The sequence below is a fragment of the Colossoma macropomum genome, unplaced genomic scaffold (assembly GCF_904425465.1).
Source record: "Colossoma macropomum unplaced genomic scaffold, Colossoma_macropomum, whole genome shotgun sequence".
In the NCBI taxonomy this organism is placed as follows: domain Eukaryota; kingdom Metazoa; phylum Chordata; class Actinopteri; order Characiformes; family Serrasalmidae; genus Colossoma; species Colossoma macropomum.
In genome coordinates, this window is record NW_023494797.1 from 12,767,366 (window position 1) to 12,793,335 (window position 25,970).

Here is a 25,970-nt window from a genome sequence, read left to right on the forward strand (position 1 = left end):
GGGTACCTCTGGCCAAATGACATATGGTTAGTTGTCAAAAAGAAACCTTAAGCCATTTTGGAAACATATGCTCTGAACTGAAGAAGTAAAAATGAAACAATTTGGTCACCAAAGGTGTGTTTAGAGAAAAGGAAGAAGCATTTGGTGGAAGGAACACCTTGCCAACTGTTAAGCATAGGGGTAGCTCTACTTTGCCCTAGGGTTGTATGGTAGCCATTGTAACCGGAAAAATTGCACAGATAAATTCTAAATTCCGAAAGCAATTCCAGAAGCAAATGTGACACAGTCAAGAAACTGAAGCTGAAAAGAAGCTTTCTTCTATTACAAGAAAATGACCCCAAACATACCTCAAAATCCACCATGCACTAGGTCAAAAAACGCAGACTGAAGCTTTTGGAATGGTCCTCACAGTCTCCTGACTTGAACATCATGGAAAATCTGTGGGTAGATGGCCTAAGAATATTACAGAACTAGAAGCATTCTGCAAAGAAGGGTGGGTGAACATTTCTGAAAGAATAGCCAAAAGGCTCCTAGCTGGCTATACAAAGCGTTTGCAAGCTGTAACGTCTGTCAAAGGGAGTGTTACTAAGCACCAACTTAGCAGGGTGTCCAAATTTGCACATGCCACAATAACAATTTTATTTCCTATTTTCCAAGTTAATCAAATATAAAGTAACTGTGCATTAATATTTGCATACAAAATGTTATTTGGGTCACTTTACTGAACAAATTAAAGAGTTGACTTGATTTGCCAATTTAGTCAATGTAGTTGTGCATCTTCATTGGTTTAGTATGCCTACCATGTGTACCGTAATCCCTAGCTGATACCCTATACGTCCAAAAGTATCCATTCTGAAATATTCTAATTAGTGGAATTGGCTATTTATAGCACTTCCATTGCTGACACAAGCATTCACTTGCACTTACACAGCTTGTTTACTCTCCTTAGAAAAACATTGCTAGTAGAATGGGATGCTCTGGAGTAGCCACACATGAGGTTTCTATGTATAAAGTCAAATGTCAGCTAAAAGGATATAAGGACCCCCAGCATTGGGCTGTGGAGCAGTGAAACTGCATTCTATGATTCAGAACTAATCATCCAATGCATGATGCAGGCTGAATGCAATCAAACTCTCACAGCAATGTTCCAACGTATAACGCAAAGCCTTCCCAGAAGAGCTTGTCCCCCTTTGTTGTTATTGCAGTAAAGGGGGACAAACTCCCTGCACATATAAGAAGCTCCATGCTTCTATATGTTTCTTGTTTTCAGTATTATTCAAATTATTTGTTAAGTGTTAGTTTTTGAGACTTTTTTGCCTTTTACATCTGCCAAAATTTTCTGTCTTTTTTGTCTTTTAGCTGAAAACCATGTGTCATTTTTGATCTTTTTTGGCCTAAATGCTTCGGTGACCAAAATTTTGGTGTATCACTAACTGTGATAAAATTAAAGGGCTAATCAAATGTGTGGTTGGCTCTCAATGAGGTTAAATGCTCATTCCGACCAGCAGAGCTGGAACCAAATGCAAGCGAGTGATCAGGAATTACATTGAGAGGTTTGGTTTGGTAATTTATCTCCCTGTAAAAAAAGATGAGGCTTTGAAAGGGTTCGCTTCCTCCCTGATCCCTGTGTTTTGACATTTCGTGGTTAATGAAAGGGAAACAAATTGAAAGTCATCATACATCCGACACTGATGTGCTTTTGTTTACTCTTCTTGGAAAAAAAAGCAACGTTGTCATTACCTCGGACTTCAAATCCTAAACTCCTTCCACCGGTCGAACCTCCACCATGAGCAAGGCTGCGCTCTCCTCTCTCCTCGCTGCCCCGCTAATCTAACAAGGAGAATTCATTAACCTTGCTGATATTCCTGGGCCCGTGCCTCCAGCTGTTGGTGGGTGCCAGGAGCCATCTGGTTATCATTCCTGTCTTGTCAGAGCGCCGGGGGCGAGGGAATCCGGAGCTCATTTATTTATGAGTCCTGCCCTCCGCCTCGCGCCGGGGTCAATACCATCACACACTTCGACAGCAGTGGATAGCGGCAGGCAGGCTGAGCGGCGCAGAGGCCAATCATTTGGACACCTTTTAGCCGAGGTGCCGGAACCTCCGCTGTTGACTGCGAGACAGGGGTCACGGCACCGGGCTTTAATTGGAATGGATGAGCTCGTGGACGCGGCCTCATTATTTCCATGAGAGCTGAGAGAGAGCGCTCTAAGCTGTTATTGTGCTGTTAGAGTTTATGCGCTTGATGAAGAATATTTGTCACGAATCTGGAGAGATTTTGCCTCAGAAATAGTTCTGGAAAAAGCATTTCATGGAGGAGTTGGGATGATTTGAGGCACACTATAGACTCTGTAGGTGTAGAAAGTGCCAATGGTGTTTTAACCCATGGACTGCAGAATGAGGGCTGTGGCCTGAGCTTTTTTTTTTTTTTTTACACAAGCCAAAGAACTTTTACTTGCTGACCACTGTATACAATCTACATCAGTCTTGCACATACATACATCATTATTGTGTTTAATTGCATATGGTTTTCTGAGTATATCAGGAGTTGTATTTATCATATTTTATTTTCATTTTGTATGCGTGATTGTTCTGAGCACTGGTCCATTATCCAAAAATCCAGTTTGAGCCTCTTTATAGTTGAATTTTTTGACGGCATGAGGTCTTTTTACATCAGCTTTTACAGATTTAACGCACTGAAACATCAAGTCCTATGTGCTTTTTAAACTCTGCGAAAGCGTGAAGAAGATGAAGAGTAAGAAGAAGTGATTCATCGAGTAGTAACAGCGACAAAGTCATCATTTTTGATTAAGCTAGTGAAATGTAAAGACAGAGACACTGGTTAACAGCCCATCCTGCTAACAACTCAACAAACTACATTAGGAAACAATATTTAGGGATTTTTTTATTATTGCTAACATTAATCAATTAATCACTGACAGAAAATACAAACCTCATTTTCTCTCAAACAAATCTTTATTTAGAACTGACTTCATAGGAAAATGAAATTTGTTAAAAAAAAAAACAAAACAAAAAAAACAACCTCCAGTGAAATATAACTTTAGCTTGACAGGAAAATTTGTAGCTCAGGTTAAATGAAATGGAATGTGTTTCAGCAAATCTAGAGATGAAAAATCCCAAGGTAAAATCCACCATTGCACTGATTTTATTTCAGAAAATGAGCATGTCAGCATATTCAGTGATGAGTCATGTGTGCAGTCTGTTTACAGTAAGGCCAGCTGAAAGTATCCATTCTGAAGGATATGCATAAGTGCCCCTGTGCTAATGTTGCCTATGTCAGGAAACATCCCCCATTTACTTTCTACCACTCAGTGGGCCTTGTCTTTAACGGTAGAGGAACATCTTTTAGAGAAGTATCTGAGTAGCCGCAACACACACTGTCATCTTCATCTTCATCTGTCACATCATGCTTTTTTGGAGTGTGTATTTGTGTATGTCTGTAAATCTGTAACTCTGGCTCAAATGGAAACTTCTCGATGTACAGAATATGTAAGTGTAAAATGCCTGTGGTTTTAAATAACGGGTAAAAAATCTATATTTGTCAATAATTTTGTCCTGATTTATCAATTTTAAAAAATTGCCATAGTTGTGGACATCGCAGCACTTGTAGAACACTGAACAACAGCAAACATGATAGAAAAGACACATTTAAACAAACAACACATTTAAACCAACAACAACAACTGGCGTATATAACTGTACAAACTGCATTGTAAAAAGAGACTGACTGTCAATCCATTATGCTGTCTTTCACAGCAGTTTTAAATACGGCACTGTTTTGCTGGTGTGGTTTGTCTGCAGACTTATTCTTAAACCTCAGAAATGGTAACATTATGATACATATTGAATAGCATGAAAAAGTTTTCAGGTATTGTGATATTTTTGCCATTTCACCCACCCGTACAATATTTCGTTGTATGGAAATATAGAGGCTTAATAAAACTACATAATCACAATCAACGTAATGAAAATAAACATGACTGCTGTTTGTAAATATGTTATAAAATTGTTCATGTTTTTATTTATTTTTTTTTCAAAAGTCACTCCATTAAAGGGAAACGAATCGAGATGATTGTCAGTATTTTTTAATGTTTAAGAATAAGAGTTTAAGAGTTTGCATTGTGGCCATGTAGTTACTGTATAAGCTTTAAGCCACAGTCACACTAAACATTTGCGTTTAGCAAATCTTGCATCTTGTGAAATGGGCATAACAGCTGGTTATTATAAATTATCCATGCTGGTGCAGTTAGCAAGCTAGCTAACTTGCCAACCATAAACAACAAAGACACAAAAGTGAACATCATTTTATGAAATAATTATACACTCATGGGAGCACAGTGCTGTACAGTGTGTACACTGTAGCAAAAAAGTGTAGATAACTGATTAATCATTAACAGCTCTGTCTGCAAATAAACATGAAAGACATTAGTGTTAATGTCTATGTTTTCATAACATGCCCTTTTTTTTTGGTGGCATGGTTGGTGGCAATTGGTGGCATGATTGGTGGCAGTGGGATGACTTGTCTGTACCTGTGGATACTAGCCAAGGAGCTAACATAGCCATTAGCAAGCTGGCTAACTCGTCTACCAAACTCAAACAGTAAAAAAAAGAGTTTCCCTAATTTCGAAAGTTCGGTGCTGCTTTAGACCTTTGAAGTCATGTCGTAACTCTGTAGTCTCTCTCTATGACAGAAATTAATGCTGTTTTGGAAAATCACTGCTGTCACCTCCTACAGTGAACTAAAATGTTACAAAGCAAATATGAGTACGAACATTTTTCCTCCAAACATCACCAGATTCTCTGAATTACAAGCCAGAATACGACTATTGTTACATGCAAGCTGACTCTTCTGCACCCTGAATTAACATCATAAGACTGGCAACCTCACTAAAATATCTCTCACAATTCTGCAAGCCTTGTCAAGTGTAGTAGTTAAGGGCCTTTGGCAGTTTTAGGCTGGTATTAGTATATAATAGTATTGAAGTATATAATAGTATTTAAATTGCACTGATTTAGTCATAGACTTACTTTCATATGGCATCATTTCACATCAGAGCGTGCCAGCAGCGTGAATGTAGCATTATACACATTTTGACTGCTAAACAAACTTCTAATTCAGAGAATTCAGTGACATTCAGGGGAAGAATGTGCACAGGACAAAATGTATTGGCCGTGTCATTTCCCCACAGGACATGACAGCAGCGATTTTTGAAAATCATTCATTATTGGCCTTTCCTGACCTTTTGGCAGGCGAGGTGTTAGAGCATAAGGCCTCATAATGTAATAGTCTAGCGTTTGTCATTTTAGCGCAGCATCAGAGCAGACAGTCGGCTCATTTGTGTGTCATTATCAGAGGTAGCTTCTGGGCTCAAACAATAAAGTTACACAACATTGCATGATTGTCACGCTTCATTCTCCGTCACACATACACTGCCTGTCTCGTACGCACTGTTTGTCTCATCTAATTGGCCACCTGTCACACTCGTTTGCAGAAACAAAGAGGTGTTAAGAGTTTACGCAGACACTTTGGAGCACGGCAGGTTTGATTTGATTTCTGCCTTCCACATTAGGCCGTCATTTACCAGCGCGATTCTGATTTAGACGCTGTGCGAAAAAAAATAAATAAATAAAAATCCTGTTTTATGTCGACATGATGCAAGGCAATTACTTTTTATTTGTGTTTCACATCCATTTTAAATGAAACGGCCTCTCCGAACACTGCATTGTGCTGAACATTAAACCGACAGGCTAACATCATTTTTAATTGCTTTCCTTGCCCCGAAGTCTTCAAATGAGATTTTTTTTCACTCCAAAGCAGCACATTTTAAAGAAGGCATTTGCTAATTGTTTGGACCTGGAGACGCTCCAGTAGCTATAAATGTAATTTGTAGTGGCTCTCAGCTGGGTGTGGGATATTGTAATGTAACGTGTAGAGTAGCTGCTCATTGTGCTCGGCGCTCAGGCATTGTTTTGATGCTGGCTGCTTGGCAGCGATATGTCAGGGATTAGGAGAGGAAGGCAGACTGGGATTACTCTTGATAGGAAAAATGGAAACCTGCACACACCCGCTGAGCCTCGGAGACCAGCGGGGGATGTGCTGCAATGTAAACAATAGCGTCTTGTTTTCTTTGGATTCTGCCTATGACACGGATGCTAATTGGAATTTCAGTGATAGCGATGCCTTCGTGCGTGACATGAGCTGTGTACATTCGGTCTGCTAATGTGATCTGCTGCACTGAAATCAGGTTTTTGAGGTTTTGCACGAACAAAAAAGCAAATCTATATCAAGCACACTGGCTTAAGGTGACCTGCTAACATCATACAGCCAAATCGCAAATCAGGTTTACATGCATTGGACTGGAACATATGTCAGCATATGTAAGATTCAAGCTTGTGCTTCGATGTAATGATGGGGGATTCTACTGACTTTATTTTTATTTCAGTACCAAGTTGTGTTGGGAAATATGGGTAAAAATGTACAAACCTCAAAAAAGCTGGCACAATATGTAAAATGCTAATACAATAGAAAGCATTGAGTATTACACTTGGTTTGATTGTATTCAATTGAAAGCAATGTACAATAACATTATTTATTTATTTATTTTTGTAAATATACACTTTTTCAAATTCTGAAAATTTGGGACAGGAGCATGTTTACCAAAGTGTTACATCACCTTTGCTTTCAACAACACTTAATAATCATTTGGGGACTAAAAACACCAATGGGTCCAGTTATGAAAGAGTATTTTTGCCATTCTTTCATTATACAAGTCTGCAGCTAAGCAATTGTATGGAGCTCTCACTGTCGTAATTTTTATTTTATAATGTGCGATACATCTTCAGTGTTAGGCAGGACTGTATGGAGGCCAGTCTAGCACCCACACTCTTATTACAGAGCCATGCTGTTGTAACGTGCAGAATGTGGCTTGACATCATGTTGAAAGAAGCACAGACATCCCTGAAAAAGACGTCAATTAGATGGCAGCATGTGTTGCTCCAGAATGTGTATATATATTTCAGCATTAATGATACATTCACAGTAACCCACTAATACACTCCCAAATTATGACAGATGCTCACTTTTGAACTTTACACTGGTAACAATCTGCATGATCCTTTTCTTCTTTAGTCTGAAGAACACAATGTACATTTTTTCCATAAACAATCAGAAAGGTTAATTCATCAGACCACAATATATGTTTCCACTGCACACGAGTCCTTGTCAGATGTCAGATGGGCTCGAGCCCAGAAATCACCCTTGTTTATGGACATTGTAGGCAGATGGCATTCTCTGTGCGTAGTACAGTCATTTCTGGACACAGCAACGAATGGTGTTTAAAGGTTTGTCGAAGTGTTCGTGAGCCCATATGATGATATTAATCACAGAAGCATGCCAGTTTTAATGCAGTACCATCTGAGGAATCGAATGTCATGGGCATTCAGTTGGGGCTTTTGGCCTTGCCCTTGCAAGATTTCTTCCCGATTTCCTGTTTTGATGATATGCACCACAGAGGTAGAAACACCTAACTTTCTTGCCATCGCTTACTGAGGAACATCATTCTTAAACTCGCTGACACAGGTGTCTGTTAGCTGACATAACAGAACTGGCAGTTGATGCTTTCCTGCAATCGGCTGTCTAATGGTGTTGCATGAGCAGTTCGAAAAGATGCGGAAGCTAGCACAGGTTTTGGAGGGGCCTGTGCTAGCCTTCACCCTCTTAGTGCTAGTGGTATTGTGTGATTGGGGGAGTCCTAACTAGTGGGTGGAATTAGGTACAACTAAATTGGGGAGAAAATTTGGGGGAAAAAAAAAGAAAGATATTTTTTGAACATTTCACAACCTTTCACAATGAGTTGAAAGCATCCTGACTTTTATGGAACATGTTGCAGGCATCAATTTCAAAATGAGCGAGTATTTCCAAAAACAATGAACTTGATAAGGTACAACAACAAATATCTTGTCTTTGTACTGTTTTCATTTAAATGCAGGTCAAAGTGCAATTACAGATCACTCCTTTTAGAATTAAAGTTTTATATCTCTATCTTTGGCAATAAACAGTATACATTTCAATATTCTTGCTTTCTTTCTGAAATAGCTTAAAGAATTGATTTTTCAATGAGATTTTGGAAACAAGTTGCTTCTATAATGCCATGTGCAATAAGAACTAGAATATGATTAAAAAATCTATTTAGAAATAATCACTGCAAAAACTGAACACTCTTTGAGGTACTGAAAGAGTACTTTTAGATACTAAATCTTTGCCATCCTCATCTATCTTTCAGTATATTTCTTGTACATGTGTTTACAGTATTGCCATATCCGTGATGTATAGAAGTATAGAAGAAACAGAACTGTGGTTTTGAACATATCAGAGAAGCTATGAGGCCCATGACGTAACAGCTGCAGTATTTAACCGAAACCCGCTGATAGCAGAGCCCGCCCAGAGATTCGTCATTCATCCAGGGCTGAATAGTGAATAGTGCTCATCTGAAAAGACCTAGAATTCCACAGTGCCAGAATACCTTCCTAATTACTCGGGTCTGTGTGGTATAGAAAAGAGGATATGACCGTGCTTGGCCCCCAAAATGAATTTGAACAATGAAGACTGAAGTCTCCTAAAGTAATCTCACAGTGGAGAGAAAGGGATCATTCAGCTCCTTTCTGATGCAGAACAGCTTGGCTGTCCCAGGTGTAAATCTCTATGAGCCGCGTGTGTATATATGTGTGTGTGTGTCTGTGTGCTAGTTGTTAGTTTTCATACATTTTCAAGACTGAAATGTCCTGGCTATGTATGAAAATCAGAGAAAGTTCTGACTTTTAGAGATGCTCCATGTTTAATTTTTAAGGCTGTAAGGGAAAATCTTTTCTTTTTGGTTACAGAGGTTAAGATTAGGGCTTTAAGTTTAGGTTAGGCTTAGAAGCTGATTTATATAGATACTTACATATACAAATGGGGCACACTATACATAATCCTATACATAATACATATGGGACATCTATTATATACAATACATGCACATACATAGTACATATGGGATATATTACATATAGGTCCCCACATATATATTTCATATGGGACATGTCATTATTACATATTGGTATTACTTTGCAAAAGTCAAAAACCACCCTTTCCTATCACAAATACGTCTGAGATTAGAAATAAGATTAAGAATGGGGAAAGTCAAAGGAAACTACAAAAAAAAATCAAAAGCTAGAGAGAAAATGTGACCTACGACAGTGCAAGACCTGGCAAAACACTGAAACTGTCTCCATCAGAGAAACAGCACTTCAAGCTTTCATTTTTGAGAGAGGAGAAAATCAAGCTCCACTCTTCCTTCAGATCCAAAACAATCCACAGGTGTTTCTGTCCATCCGTCCACTGTGAGAAGACAACTCAAAACTAAGGGTCTGAAAGGATGTCTAGCTGTCAAGAAGCCCTCACTGAGAAAAGGACAAACAAGAAGAAATTTTGCCAGTCAAACAAAGAAGCTGCTGGTGTTCTCAGAACAATGGACCGACTACCCCAGAGTCCAGACCTTTATATCACTGAATGTGTTTGGGATTACTCAGATTAGAGAAGCAGAAAATGCAGCCAACTTCTAAGACTGAACTTTGGAGGTGTGGAAAAATATCCCTACAGATTTCTTTGAAAATGGAAAGCAAGTCTCTTGAAAAGAGTGAAAGCTGTAATAAAGGCAAAGAGGGTAATATTTAAAAATATATTTATTTAGTTATTGAGGCTGGTGTGTAATTTTCTGCTAAACATATGTTTTATGCTTTTTTTTACCTGATCCTAAAAATGGTCTGTGGCTTTTGCACAGTAATGTATGTAATCAGGCCCGGATCATTAAATTATCAGCCCAAATCAGGCACAAATATTTTGTGGACCCCTACCTGGCTACCCTTTTTAGGGTAAATTTTTTATGATCATAGCTGATTATATGAGGGCGATGCACCACCATGGTGGCAGCATACTGACTGCAGTGTTGGGCACGTCGCTCAAGACAAAACAATAGCAATTTGCAGACACATCAATGAGAGAACACAGACTAATGCAAATTCAATCCACTCTTCACAAGCACAAAATTCAACCCAGTAAAGACGACATAAATAAAGATTGCACAGCTGAAATAGCTGTACAGGCAGCTGTACTGTCTGTACAGAATAAAGACGAAACAATGGCAAACTTGAAAACCCTGTAAAGCATTCTAGCTAAAGCATACTGCCAAAGCTGCTGTGGATTTCTTACCTCTGATGACATTTTGCAGATCACTGCTGATAAACAGTACTATTTTTCTTAACTTGGTCAGATGATATTTTATTTTTTGGCTTTGGGAATGGGCATCCTCTACTCTATGGAAGTGTCAGGTCTCACTTATGCAGATCCTGCAAGCACATCTGAAGTTGCAGATTTAAAGTACTTTCAAAGGAACGTTAGCTCACTGCGAAAAAACTGAAAGCTTGACAGAGGTAATGGCGGATAGTGTAACGGTTGCTGAGCAGTGATTGGAGGAGAAAATAAAGCGGATGTTTAGGAAAAACATGGAGAGCATCAGGATTATGATCAACTGTATTACAATGACAAATTAGTTAATTTTATTCCACGGTGTTGCTAGTAACGTTCCCTCTGCGAGTCAAAACAGCTGTTTGGATTTTCTCATAATTGCCTGCAGCGGCCCATGGGCCCATTAGATGATCTAGGCCTGTATATAATACATATGGGATATACTGTATTTATGTAACTACATTGGTTATATAGAAATGAAAAATGACAAAAATGGGGATACAAAGTTTTGTTCCCACAAAATGATATATATGATTTATATGGGATAATTTAACCTATGTCCTGACAAGGTATAAAAACAAACGCTAGTGTGTGTGTGTGTGTGTTCTAAGGATGCCTTGTTTTCTCTGTTTCAGGGAGATGAGCTTGGTGAAGCTGGGCAGGAGAGCCGTGGCCAGACAGAGATCCGGAAACTTCTCAGCCAAAAGTTCCTCAAGTTGCCATGGAAACCGGAGGTAAAGCCTCTTTTAGTTGCCCGCTTTGGTTAACACAGTGTAATGCATCCCCTCCAGTGGCTGTGTGCGGATGTAGCCTACACAGTGTTAGGAGTGCTGGGAGGTTTTGTTTTGCTCTCTCCGCTCAGTGCTCTCTGTCTCTGTCTCTAACCCCACTTATCTCTCTCACTCTTTCTCTCTCTTTTTCTCGCTCTCTCTCTTTACCCCCTACCTCGCTCGGTTTGTGATTTCCCTGGGGAGACATCCGTCTGTAGCTTTCCCATCCCTTCAGGAATCATGCTAAAATTACATGAACAGGTGGCCGGAAGGACGGCAGAACAACAAGCGTTTCGCAAGATGATGCACCATTCGCTCTCCATCGCTGCACAATTACGCTCCAAATATAGACGCATTAGTCACCTGCGAACACCTGAACCTTCAGCATTCAAACTCACAGCATCCTGGATTGCTGACAGTCTGTTTTTTCTATTTCTGTAAAACTGCCATTATAGCGTTTTTATTTATTTATTTATTTAGTTAGTTATTTATTTAGTTAAATCCCTCGGATAAATCTAATTTGAATGCCTTATTGACCAATTTGAAAGAGTTCCTCCCTGGTTCAACTAGAAAATACTCAAGTTAATCATGCTGAGTCAGAGCCAAAGTAGCAGTTTGGGTGCCAAGTGCTCATCACCCAATAATGAAGAGCACCGTGTTCTGCCATTGGCTGCCTCATTACTTCCCCTACTAATTAGCAGCATCTCAGCATCCTGCCAGTTTTAACTGTCTGATTATCAAGCACAATAATGACTTCCAAACAAACATTTGCAGTGAAGAAATGTGAATGGTAGCGAACAACAAAGGAAGAGTTTATGGCTGTAAATATCTGTAAGCCATTCAGATGCCTAATATGCAGGGGTGAGAGCACAGGCATAACACAAGCACCTCCTTATTCAAAAAACAAAGTAAAGAGGCAACTATTTTGTGAAGTATAGAATCTTAAGTAAAACAAGGAAACTGAGAAGAAAGCAAAAGGAAACATGACTCATTAAAAATGGCTCAGATTTACACCTTAGAACTGCAACTTCCACCGATTTTTCACAAATTTGTGTAATTTGGTTGTTGGGATATAAAGAAAGTTATTCTGAGTGGTTTGTCACTTTATTTATTAACCAAAAGAACCAGTGAGCTTACATATTGAGTTTTTATATATAATATTAATTCTGGTAAAATAGGGAATGTTGTCTTTGGTGTTAGTTTACCTTAGAATGACTACATTTTAGACCAGAATCTTTCCTAAACTACTGTACAATAATGAGTGTGTTTACATGCACTCAATAATCTAATCATAATCAGATTTCTGCAGTTATCTGATTATTCAAAAAGTCATATAAACAGCATACTCTGATTTCTAAGATCGCAATAAGGTCTAGAAATCTGATTAAGAAATCTGATAAAGAGAGCTGGATTTCAGTGCAGTAATCAGATTTCTTAGTGCATGTAAACTCTTACTCTGATTTCTTTTGAATTTTTCAGTTTGCGCATGTGCAAAAACACTTTTGGAGCAATGCTGAAATCAGCTACATGCTAGATGAAAAGAAGGATTTAAATATTCATCATCTTTTAGATGATGTATGTTCATATTGCCAAGTAAAGTGGCGTGATGTAAGAAAAAAAGGCGCGGCATGAAGTTTAAGTTTTACATTATGTTTACGTCATGTCTTCTGTGTGTTTATTGGCTGGTTGCAAAGCAGAAATGTAATTACTGACTCTGAGTTTTCCCTTTATCTGATTAATCAAGTGCATGTAAATGCGTTGATTGGATTACTGACAAAATCAGATTTTCTGCAATTATCAGACTATTAAGTGCATGTAAATGCGTTGATTGGATTACTGACAAAATCAGATTTTCTGCAATTATCAGACTATTAAGTGCATGTAAACACACTGAATGTCTTGGGCATCAGGCAGCATTTTCATAACAATTTCATAATAACTTTCCATAAGGGAACTTTTAGACACATTTACACTTAGACACTCTTCAGATGTCTGGTATAGATTATTTATTATAGACTAAAGATTTTGCCAATTACTGTGTCTGTATATTTATATATTATAATGTAGTTAAAAAGTAGAGAGGTGGTTCTTTATAACGACTGATGGTGTGAGCAGCCATAATGATATGAACTCATATGCTCAATGAAAACTTTCTGAGTAGGAATTCCCAGTTAAAGGGGGTTTACTTTGTTTTTTCCTAGTCAGAAGTCAGAAATTTAGATGCTAACGCTAATGATGGGGTCGAGCTTTAAACAGTGCACAGTTTCAGACTATGAAAATAGCAGGGAGGAGCCCAGGAAGAGTCAGGCCAGAAGAGGTGAAGCTAGGACAAGAAGACTTTGACTGGGAATCAAAATTCAGTACTTTATATAGATTTACAGCATACAGTATACAAATACAAATTTCAATACCTAAGTAGTCAATACATACAGAAGGTAATAAACATTCGTTTTATAAAAAAATACATTGATTTTCTTAAAGATAAATATTTAATGTATTATAATATTATAAAATGTATTTTTGTTTAAGTATCATTTTCATTTTAAATCAAGATATAACTTCAGGTTAACCCTTATGTGGTGTTCATGTTTTTTGTTACTCAGTGGTCTGGTAGACTTTTTTAAATCAATACAGCCATAACAATTTATCTAAAAATACCAGATGTTTAAATTATCACAAGTGGCCAGCGTAGGGGTCTCTTTTAGCAGCTGTAGCCAGTCAGCAGCCTGTCCATGTTGTCCACCCTCACACACACACACACATATACAAACATACACACACACACACACACACACACACACACACACTAACAGCAGGCCATGTAGGAGGAGAACAGAGTGAAGGACACAGCACCTCCACACTTTTATTCCCTGTGGGTTCACTCAATGTGTAATATAAATGTGTGGGGGGGTGAACAGTGTGAAGTCACTGAAAATGTGTTAATTTATATGTTCTTCGAAGAAAATGAGCAAAGGCCAAGGAATCTGGGGTTGAAATAATAATAAATCACATAATTTTTTCTTTTGGTAAACATTGAAGATGGGTCCCACAGACCCGAACACTACATACGGGTTTACGGGTCAAAGAAGCAAAGGAAACGGCCTTGAAGTCAAGCTATGTTCAACTGGGTGAAAGAAGCCGTCCACAAGTCAGACTTGGGTCAGATTTTTTGCAAATGTAACATTCAAAGTACAAACATGATAATTTGAGATGGTAGGAATTGACAAATGCAGGCATAAGATTCCCAGCAAGTAAAATGCTTGTCTTTTGCATAATAGAGTTCCTCATAAGACAAAATGTTCAGTTCATCTGATCGTTAGTAGCGCTGCAGGGATCTATTCAAATCTAATGTGTGGCCAACTTATAAAACATGGATTTTTTAAGAACCAAATTACACATAAAGACTGAAAAATGTTTTTAATGAGCATCTCTTCCTTTAAATATTGGGATATTTAAAAAAGACCCGTCCCATTTTGAAAAATGAACATCGTCCAACTCTAATATCCACACCGGCCAGGCTAACAGCGAGGCATTGCATCTTCATAGAACTTTCTGTCAGAGCCTGAAGAACTTTCAGAGCAAAGGGACGTGTTTTTTTTCTACTTTACCGCCTCCCTGCTGAATGATAGAAGAGCAGTGCACTTGACTCTGCTAGCCGCGGTGTTGACTAATAGCTGGTGTCTCATTCTGGCACTGTGGGCAGCCCTCATCTCCTCTTTCCCCAGGAGACATGACATGAGCAAGGGAAATGAAGAGCCACAGATCAAACGGGGTTTGTGACCCGGTATCCCCCCGCCCCCCTAACCCCACTCCTACCTCCTGGTCCCTGAGGACCCTCATCTGGAGTCTACAATAGATGAGCTGCCAGGTCCCTGCTAAAGCTCGGCAATGGGCACATGCTTCAGGAGGCTATTACATCAAGGGAAAGCTCTGGAGAGCAGCGGATGGGTGATTGCAGTGTTTCCAAGATAGAGATTCTGGAAACAGGTGTTATGCAGCTGTTCTGATGCTATATAGCAGGGCCATATAGATTAGCCGACAAGGTGCAATAGATGTCGACACCTTAAATAAAAGTACTCTTTGTATAATGCTCTGTAAAATATGGCACATATGGTAATTTAGATAGGTTGCAGTACCCTTCAGGAAGCACTGGGGGCAGTGTGGCTTCTATTGTGGTCTATTTAAATAGGTGCAGGTCAAGGTGACCTCAGAACACCCATGCAAAACTTCCATGTACTTCTTTGCGTGCTGTTTACTCAAAGCAATGTTGGCTTGAAATGAGAAATGGACATTGAGAAAGAAAGAAAATGAGACACGGTGAACAGAACACATGCAGTACGTCCAATCAGTCTCATGATTTTTGACAAGTAGGTTTGCTAGCATAATGCTAAAGCCTTAAGTCAACATTATAAGACTTGATAGCCTACTACCTGCGAATTACAGTGCATTTACTTTGGTCTGGCATGGTAATGGATGTGCCCCCCACTCCCACCTTCAGCTGGCTCTATAGGGGGGTTACAAAGTCATTCCCTGTGTAATCCAATTAAAGCTAAATGTTGCTAAGTCAATACTTATGTAATTGTTTTTTTTAGATGATCAACAACAAATAAGCCATATTACTGTCACAGCTCACTAACTGGTGAAGTACAGGCACTGTATCCCAGTCTTAGATGCCCACAGAGGTATGTGGACTGGTCAATATGTTTTTCACGCTTAGCTGGCCACAACTATCAGGATTTTGGGAGCTTCATTCTGATTGGCTATTCGCATTTCCATGCGTACAGCCCAGAGTACACCGATAGGAAAAACATAAACAAACACAAACCTTTGGTTGGTCTGCCACACTCATGTTTGATTGTTGAAAGTCTCTAGAATGTTCTCAACAACTTCAGACATTATAGTGACTGTGTTTGTTCACTCTGGTGTGCTCTGGCCTTTATTAGACTTCCGTGCACTGGTTTTGATCTATTCAATGGGAAACACAAAAGGAAAACTGCTCTGCTCAAAGAGATAAGTCTTGCAAAGTTATAGTGGCTTGGCTAAAAAAGTTAGAGAAGTTTAAAGAAATGTAAATTTAAATGTATTTAACAGTATGTAACAGTGTCCATGCATCCCTCCAGCTCTAGCTTCTATGAACTCCAGAGGATTCAGGGAGATCACATACTTGCTGACCCTCCACAGCACTCCATTCTCTGACTTTTGGATCTAGTTGCCTGGTTTTGTTTGTAATGTTTGTTCTTTTAACCTTTGACCATCAGCTGTTCACCGATATTGAGTTTTACCAAACCCCACAACAACAAAGCCTCATTTTTCATTTTTTATCGCGAGCATCTGGCTGGTTTGGTTTCGTTGCGAACAGTTTTCTTTGAAGCATTCGGAAGCTGGTAATTTTGCTTGTCAGTCAGACAGCCCTTTCCTGTCAAAGTCAGTTCTTCACCACATTAAGTGACAAATCTGATCGTAGGCAGAAGTTAAGCTTGTGAGACTAACTGGCACTATGCTAACAAACATCTCCCATCCTCTCTGTTACGTTCTCTATCACATTGTGCTGTGAGCGAACAAATGCCAATAAATTATATTGCATCTGTGTGTCTCACCTTCCACTGCTGATTCTGCACATCAATATAAAGAAATAACACCAGAAACAACAATGGTTCATTTGCTCCCCGTCCAGCATTTACAAGCCCACTGTTAGAGTATTAAACCATACAGCCTCTTCTGGATTGATGACTCACTTTTTGGAATTCAGGCCTATCTTTGTAGAGCAGATGAGAAATCGAAAGAATCCAAACCTTTTTATTTTCTTTGCAGTTCTAAATACTACATTCTACAATTATTATTTGTTTTGTTTTGTTTAATACTCACAATGTACTCACAATGTACTCACAATGTCCGGTGAATGGAGAATAACTGACAAAGTGTGTTTTTTTACAAACATTAGAACTTCACATATTGTTGCGTCACAGGAGGCCATAGCATCACATAGCAATGTGCTCCTATAGAGTGTTTATCAGCAGGGAGAGCTGATACACATCAGGTTTACGGGCTATATTGCAGCAGCTTTCTATCTTTTTGTCTTAAGATCTGACAGGACAAGATAAGATTTTTCACAAATTGGTATTACAGAAGTAAATCTTATCTTAATTAAGCAGTTTTATCTTATCTTACAGCATCTCAAGTGTGGAAATCTTAACCTACTTCAAGTTGATAATCAACTGTCGTGTCTGTTACCATGCAACTAGTGATATGCACATCTGAAACATAAACACACAAGCAAAATAATGTTAAAAATGAAAATTACAGCTACCAATGTTAAAAAAGGTCAAAACAAAACTAAAGTGCAATAAACTGCAGATTAAGGACATTGTGAGTCTTCCACCTTGTTGATTATCAGAGTGTTGCTGCTCCACAGTTTCAGTTTCCATTTCCCAAATGCTTTAACCGAGCTCCAATCTACTCTAATGAACAACCACACATTCAACTCTCATCATAATTCACCACCATCACTGCAATATTTTATCTGACAAGTTTTCATCAACATTAACACATAAAGATAATAAGATGGGATGGTAGAGATTGTGTCTCCAGTGTCCACTGGGATTTTTTTAAATGCAAATTAAAAAAATAAAAACATCTCACACTTGAAACCAGTGTCTCGCAATACAAATAAATGTAATGTCATTATGCTAGTAGTGAACCATACTGTCTAGAACAGTTGCCTAAAAATGATAAACCGATGGTTAACAGGAGTTGGGGTTGCAACTGGGGTCATCTTAAAGTTAAAACAGTATTTAGAATTTTTTGTCTAGATTCTTCTGTGACTAGAAGTTACATTAAGTATTCAGTATTGAGACTGTTTTCTTATCTGGAGTTAATAGATAAGATTATGAACTTAAGCACAGTTATTCTGTAATAGCTACTGTCCTAAATTCAGTCCTGACTGAAGTTGTCATGATGACCAAACAGATAAGATTTCAGAGTTTCTGTGATATGGCCCCGCTTCACTTTCACATTCTATTTGTATAAAGTGAATGAAATAAAACTTTCAACGTCATTTTTCACGCTTGGTATCAGTTTGCTATCTCTTCACAAACTCACTGTTTTGGAGCTGAAAAATACAAGGTGAGACTAGAGGCTGTAACATTAGCTGAAGTAAAGGCCACTGCAATGTGTTGGGCAACAGCCAAAAATTCATAACCTTTGTTTTTAATGGAGGTGTGCATACTGGAGCTGACATACTGTACTGAACACTCTGAGCACTGTTCAATTTTTCAGCGAGTCACAGCGCTGAGACCACAGAAGGCCACCGCAGATCATGTGTCTTTAAATTTACGTTGAGAAAGACAGTCAGTCTTTTAGATAAACAGAGCAATGCTAATGCTAAGTCACCTCAGTCAACATTACTAGCCTAGTCTTTTTCAGGCATACCCTTCAGCTTGAAAACAGGGGGTTTGTGAAGAGGTAGTAAACTGATGTCCAGCATGATAAAAATTTAATTAATTCAATTTATATGAGTGTAAAAATTGACTTTAATCTGCTGTTTGTTGGCTGTTCCTGCCAGCATTCTCTAGTGCTGGTGTGCATAGCTTCATTAAAAACAATGGTTTTTAATTTCTAGATGCTGCGTGATGTGACACAGTGCATCTGGTTAAATTAGTTGACTGTACTTAAAAAAAAAAAAAATCATATAGTTACTTTCTAATTTTCAGTGATCCATACTTCTGCATCAAGTAAGGTAAACTCAAACAGCCCAGTACTTAGAAATGGTGTCCATTGAGCTGACAATACTCTACTTTTTCATGTTCTGCTTAATCTTGAATCAAATAATCTTTTTTATGTAATGTTTTGCCATCAGTTGAAACAACACCATTATTTAAAATTAGTTGATTCATACCATAAAGAATAAATGGCTTAAATAAGAATCGTCTATTTCTGATGTCTCAAGCAGCATAATGCGTGTTTACCATTCTGTTAGCAGGTGCAGTGATAGTAGACTGAACTGATAAACCTGAATGCAAAACACCATCATGGTGAGAAAAACAAAAATGTACAATGCATCCAATTAATTAACAGAAACCAATGAAAATGCTAACAATGCTGCGAATCTTTTTGGAATAAAGACTCTTTAGTTTGTAGGATTTATCGAAATTAACTAATCTTACCTGAGTAACTGAGCGTTACGCAAGTGATAGTGTGTTGCAAGACTTGTATTAGTAATTTTAACCAATAAGTAAAGTAAACCAGCAGTGTGGCCTTTATGGTGTGATTTGTCAAATAATCGAATAATCATTGATAGAGTAATCGTTTATAGGAATGATCGTCATCGCAGTCCTCCAACAACCATGTTTCCTTCCTCCTCCGTCCCTCACCACTGTGTTGGGAATGAGCTTCTGATGCGCAGGCCTCCCCTGTTCCTCTCCCCTCTGAGCACAGCATGGGAAAAAAAACTCCGGTAGAGAAACGACCTCTGTTTTCATCTTATGATTTACGAGCTCCTTCGTGCTGTTATTGAATGCCATTATATGGCCGTGGGGAATAGCGAGTGTGGGGAATACATCAGCGGGGCTTCGTCTGGACGCATGGAGAGATGACCCTGATAGAAGGAAATGTCCTTTCTGCTCCACGCGCTCTCTCTCCGTATGCTGGAGTCTGGAAGTGTGCTCTTATCCCAGCTAAATATATTTAAGAGCTGCTTATTCCTCATTGATAGTAAGAAGATGAATGCTATCTGGAAGTACGTAAAATTAGCGCTGATAGCAGGGGATTTGGAGGTTTCTGCTAAATATTAGATTCTAAAAAGAACCAGGCTGCTTATTAAGTTATAGATGCTATCACTTGCCTGCAAAAGCACAACTGTAAACAGGAAGATTGGTTTCAGCTCACAGCATGGTTGAAGTTTTGAGACAGAACGAGCAGCCTTCTACTTACAGGAATGGTCAGATTTATACAATTTATGCAATTTTCCCCAGATGCAGTCAATCAGCCAAAGCTTGTTTGGTTTCCAAATTTTGCCTCTGTAGTTTAGTGCTGCAGCTACAACTAGCATTGCTAACAAGCACTAGATGTAATGTCCTGGCCTCGTGAGCTGTTAGGGGGAGACAGGGCACCACTAATGGTTAATTAGGGCTGAGCGGTAGTTAGGGGTGCTCACACGCTGCTTTCTGCTCAGTCTTGAGTTCATGCTGCTATGTGCACTACTCAGACTAAGCCAGTAATTTCAGTGTTAGTTCATCTCTCAAGTCTCAAGTTCTGGTTTCTTGAGTCTCTCTCAGCATAAGTATAAAAAAGTGCCCTTTTGGTTTTTTTTAAACTCTCTTTAGTTTGAAGATGCTGCTCTGGAGTTTCTTTTGTGTGGCCTTAACCTCCCCTCTTTTGTTTATCAACCCTCCTACGAAGCACTTAGTAGTGTTGCTGTGATAGCTCAGGGATAACACAGTTGTCTCACTTGGTGAGAACTCGTTTATCTTCTTTTCTATGCTCTCAAGTCTGTACTGCTCTGCAGTCCACCTCTTGTGCTTACCCCATAGCATTCTGGTTTCTGAACAAGGGAACCACCATTTTGATCCCTGCTGGGGGTAAGCCAGCCGTCGCACTACATTAGAAGTCAGTAGTCTCCCAAATCTTTTCCAAGAACATCCCCAAAACTGCTCTCAACCAGCCCAGACCGCATCCTGGTTTTTATGAAGGTACCACTTACTGTAAACTTTAAAAATGAACAAAACTTCACTGTATAGCTGAATGCTGCGGGCAGTCAGTTAATACAACAGGTGTTGTGCCAAATTCCTACACCCTTTATTTCATACATGAGTACTTTTGTGATTTCTGTCGTTTCTGTTTATGAACATATGTCTTCAGTTAGAAAGTTCAAAATTAGCAGTTACTTATGAAAAGTAAGCAGAAATCATCAATGTAATTTATCCTTATCCCTGCATCAGAATTTAACACAACACCTGATGTCTAAACAGGCTACCCAATGTGTGTGTCAGCTACACAGTGAAATTTTGCTCACAATTATAGTTGACAGCAAGTCATACTGCATTCTAAATGACACATTCACACATCTGTGATACCTTAATGAAGACTTGGATATGGTTTGAGTGGGTTGAGAGAGGTTTTAGGGCTGTATTAACAGAAAAGATTTGGGTGACTATTAACTCCTAGTGTTTGTAAGCAACTGTAGCCTCATATCTCTATCGCTGTCTTGTTAAAATACTGCTTATAATCACTGATGCTGAACGCCACCGTCCACAGCAGCTGCAATTAGAGAGGCTAATTTTAAACCCGGCTGTGGCAAGAGACCAAAAGCAGACGGGCAGATGGAGGGGCAGTCTAATAGTATCTCACCTGCTGCAGAAGAGCTGTTTCTCTCACAGTGCACTTCAGCAGCACCCAGGAATGCTTGGGGATTTATGAATTTTGATTATTTGTTTGGCTGGAATGTGAGAAATTGCTGTTGGAAATCATAGCACATTCGAATGCAAAGAGGCTTAAGGAAAAGTTCAGCTCCACCTGTTGTGAATCTTTGCTTTATATGTACATAGTCGAGTATTTTTAATCCATCATATTTCTGTTTAATTTCTGAATTCACAATCAACTTGATTTATGCTCTATGTGTAAACAAACAGAGCCCATTACACAAAAATGACCCTAAAGGCCCAGCCAGAGAAGGTCGCTTTCACACCTCATAGCATTGATTTCCAAAAGTCAAAGCCAACGAACTTGATTACTCATGATCGATATCATCTATTTCTTTTTGTTTACACATATAACATAAGCCTTTTTGCCTCTGCAATATATTTCTGACTGAAACACAGGATCTCTAAACTAGCTGAGCATTTCACCCTATGATAAGTGAGGGTGGTGAGAGGGGGAGGTGAAACATGATATTTTTGGTTAATATTTTCCCCACCCACTTGTACATGGTGATGTAATCACCCTTCATTCAAAGATAATTGGAAAACAAGAATTTTGTCTTTTAAAGGGGCATCTTGGCCTAAAATTAGAGTTTAATATGTTGTCATGTTGTTCAGAATTCTATCGCAGCATCGATTTTACACAACTCACAACTGTGTTTCTTTTTCATGTTTTTGTTCATCAGTTTTCTCTCACTACATTACCCAACATGCATACACAAATATGCCTTACAACCATTGGGAATCCCTGTGATGTCACCCAGTCATGACTGCTAACCTAGTCAATGATCTAAAGGCTAATAAACACAACAAAGCTAGCATTTCTGTAACTCTTACATTGGTTGCTGGACAAATTTTAAAAACTTTAGCTTTTAGCTTTTTATCCTCTTCATCTAGTGAGTCATTCATTCATTCTGGCATTTGATTAATCTATTTTCTCCACTGAAATGATCATTTAAAGAAAATAACAACAATAATACAACTGCAATAAGACATGCCGCTTCCTAGCAGTAACGTTAGTTATCTGCCTCCTTTCTGTATTCACCAGCTAATGAAGAAAAAATACTCCTTAAAATCCACCGCAAAGACATTTTTCAAAAGCTCCTCCCACCTGCTAGATACACTATATGGAAAAAGTATTGGGACACCCCTCCTATTTATTGAGATCTATCTGACTGCATTGTGCCGACTGTAACATTTGGTAGAGGAGGGATAATGCTATGGGATTGTTTTTCAGGGGTTGGCCTAGACCCCTTAGTTCCAGTGAAGGGAAATCTTAATGCTTCAGCAAACCAAGACATTTTGGACAATTGCATGCTTCCATCTTTGTGGGAACAGTTTGGGGAAGAACCTTTACTGTTCCAGCATGACTGAGCCCAAGTGCACAAAGCAAGGTCCATAAAGTCATGGCTGGTTGAGTTTGGCGTGGAAGAACTTGACTGGCCCGCACAGAGTCCTGACCTCAACCCCATCAAACACCTTTGGGGTGAATCAGAACAGAGATTGTGAGCCTCACCACCAGTGTCTGACCTCACAGATGCTCTTCTTTCACCAAAATTTTGTAGAAAGCTTCCCAGAAGAGTGGAAGCTGTTATAGCTGCAAAGGGGGAACCAACTCCATATTAATGCCTATGGATTTAGAATGGGATGTCATGAAAGCTTCTGTAGGTGTAATGTGTAGGTGTCCCAATACTTTTGTCCATATGGTGTAGGGGCTAGACCTTAAACCATAAAACTCTAGGGAGAACTGCAGCTCTGCATTAGGATGCGAGTAAGTATGTTTACAACAGATGTATGCAGATATATTTTTTATTTTGTCCAGAGTGTCCCTATAAATAATATGATGAATCATGCTTAATCTATATTCATGAGGTTTATTTTAATGGTTCTTGGCTTTGATGTATGGATTTAGAAAAAACCTTAAAAAAAAAAACATTTACAACAATGATTTGTCAAAGAATTATTAATTTTTAAGGTCCTTTAAGGAACCAAAAGTGTTCTTCTATTGCTGTAAAGTCTTTTAGGATTTTTTTAAGAGTATATATGTACACAGTATAGTTTAAGATATTTATGCTTCATGAATTCACAATCAACTTGACATATGCTATATGTGATTAAAAGTTGAGGCCGTTACTCATAAATGACCTACTACCTAGGAATGAAGCAGAGCCAGAGGAAGGCTGCTTTCACACCTCACATGGCATTGATTTCCAGCCAGCTCCGCTGTAGCTCCTGCCTCTAGCACCTCGCACGCCTCTCCTGGGGTTATGCCTATTCACAGACCCAATTTCAGCAAGATGGATCCAACGTCAGCCTGACCCGGACACGCCTGGGCCTGTGCTGTGGATGTATAGGGAGAGTAAATCTCTCTTTTTTCATTTCTCCCTCTCCTCCTCTCGCCTGCTCTCCCTCACTTTCTTCTACAAATGAAGTCAGTAGGAAGCCGTATGCAGTCAGCTGTCTGTGCAGTGGAGCTCCCCTGAGAAAGCGAGAGCTCCACTGAGCAGAGCAGAGCAGAGCTACAGCAGCCTTAGCACTCAGTGCAGAAATCAGGAGGCACAGGGAGGCAGAGATAGAATTAAATAGGGCAAAGCCTGGACAGATCATCGGAGAATGCATCTGAAAGCTTGTCCAACAAGGACACATAGTGTCGCTGGTGCATACCACTCTTCCATAAGACCTCCATTTGCTTTTTTTTCTGTCTGTGGTCATCTCCATGACCTGATTACAGTATCATAACGGGGGACCCCCGTTCAGATCAGGTGTACCCGCCTAACCCAAAAAATATATATCCTGTTTGGTTTCTCCATAGATGTACATTCAAAATTATCTTTTTCTTTTAAAATAATTTGGTTTCCAAATGACTTGTTTTATTATACATATACATTTCTACAGTTATAAATATATAGTTATATCCTTTGTCCAGGTCCTGTAATACCTTCTTTACTGTAGCTCTGATCATTGAATGTTTCTCAGCAGTAAACAGTTGTCGCTATGTATCAGTAACAGCACTGAGTAACCCTGCATTTTCAGGGTATGTTTTAGACGCTGCACCTCATATACATGCCGTGTATACATGCATGTATTTATAAGATCCTGCTGGTGTGTGTTCATGCCAGTGTTCTCCCTTTCAGTGATGCGCACAAACCTACTTGAACTCTTATAGCTCCCCTTGTGGAGAAACATTATTTCTTCTGAGTGTGAGTGAGTTAGTAAGCTAGTTAGCTCAGTGCTTTGCATCTAAAAACTTGTGTGTGTGATTATGTAGTACTTATTTTCTTTTTTCTTGCTCTTTTGTTTTCCTAGTACAAGGGACAGGCCAACTTGCACGTGTTTGAGGACTGGTGTGGGTCATCTGTGTCTCAGCTCAGGAAGAACCTTCACTTCCCTCTGTACCCACATGTAAGTATATTAGCTCAGTAAACCTAAATATTGTGTCTGAGTGAGTGAGCCTTTTTGTATGTGTGCTTATGTAGTGAGCTGTGTGTTTAAACAGCAGTGCCATAATCAAGTTACTTGTCCTCAAATCCAAGTCAAGTTCCAAGTCAGCAGCTCTGAAGTCTAAATCACGGTCTAAATCATGAAAGTCCAGTAGGGCTGTCCCAAATACCATATTTTGGGCTCCAGAGCTTCAGAAGTAATCAACAGTGAAGATTCAAATATCGGAGGGAGTGGGCTGGAGCTCGAGAAAGTCATTCAAAAAATCCGTGTCCGACGCCTGTGGAACACATCCATAGCTTTATCTGCTGTAAAATCTGAATCTCCAGAGTGCTGTGGTGCTTCTCGCTCCATCTATCAGGCCTGCTAGCCTCTCTTAGCAGCGGGCTAGAGGGTAATAGCACAGTGCATGCATGGGTTAACCAGCACTTCAACAAGGTAGTCTAGCTTGAGGTACAAAGGGCGCACATCACGGCCCTAGCAAAAGTCCAATACGTTGGGACTTCATTTGTAGCCACCTGGAAATATATATAGATATAGACTGTCTGTCTATGCTGTCTAGCACCACGTTAGCATGATGTTCACTGAGTGAGCGGGATGTCAGACACTCGAGCTGACATGATATATATTTACACATTTTAACAGTGTGACAAAAAAGTATAAATATAGTGCAAGAATGTGATGACAACGCCACGTTGTAAGTAATTAAATTTTTTTCAAGAAGAAATGTATATTTTTTAGGTTCATTTGTATGAAGATTTCTCTGTTGAAGAGCTTGAATATGAGAGGAGTGGTGGGTTTTCCAAAGTAGAGCAGAGGTCTATGTTTGTAGCTGTTAGTGCTGGAGAGGCTGTGTTTCTTCTTACCATGTTCGGTGCTGTTTTGATAGCTTACATTTAGCAGAACGAAAGAAAAAAAATAATATCCCACTTTCAAACTTAAAAACCGAGTACCTATCCAACAAATGAATATCTGAATATTTGAAGTCCAAATCAAGCCCCCAAGTTCAAGTCAAAATTGAGTCTCAAGACACAGGTGAGTCCAAA

General features: G+C 39.1%; 1 protein-coding gene across 1 annotated transcript in view; it reads left to right on the forward strand.

The window, feature by feature from the left end:
• The window catches only part of b4galnt4b (beta-1,4-N-acetyl-galactosaminyl transferase 4b), a 157,874-nt gene that overhangs the window by 68,483 nt on the left and 63,421 nt on the right, over nucleotides 1-25,970 (forward strand). Inside the window, exons 4-5 of the mRNA XM_036584322.1 lie at nucleotides 10,940-11,038; nucleotides 24,793-24,888. Coding sequence (XP_036440215.1) covers nucleotides 10,940-11,038; nucleotides 24,793-24,888 — 195 coding nt within the window. The remainder of the gene's footprint in view (nucleotides 1-10,939; nucleotides 11,039-24,792; nucleotides 24,889-25,970) is intronic.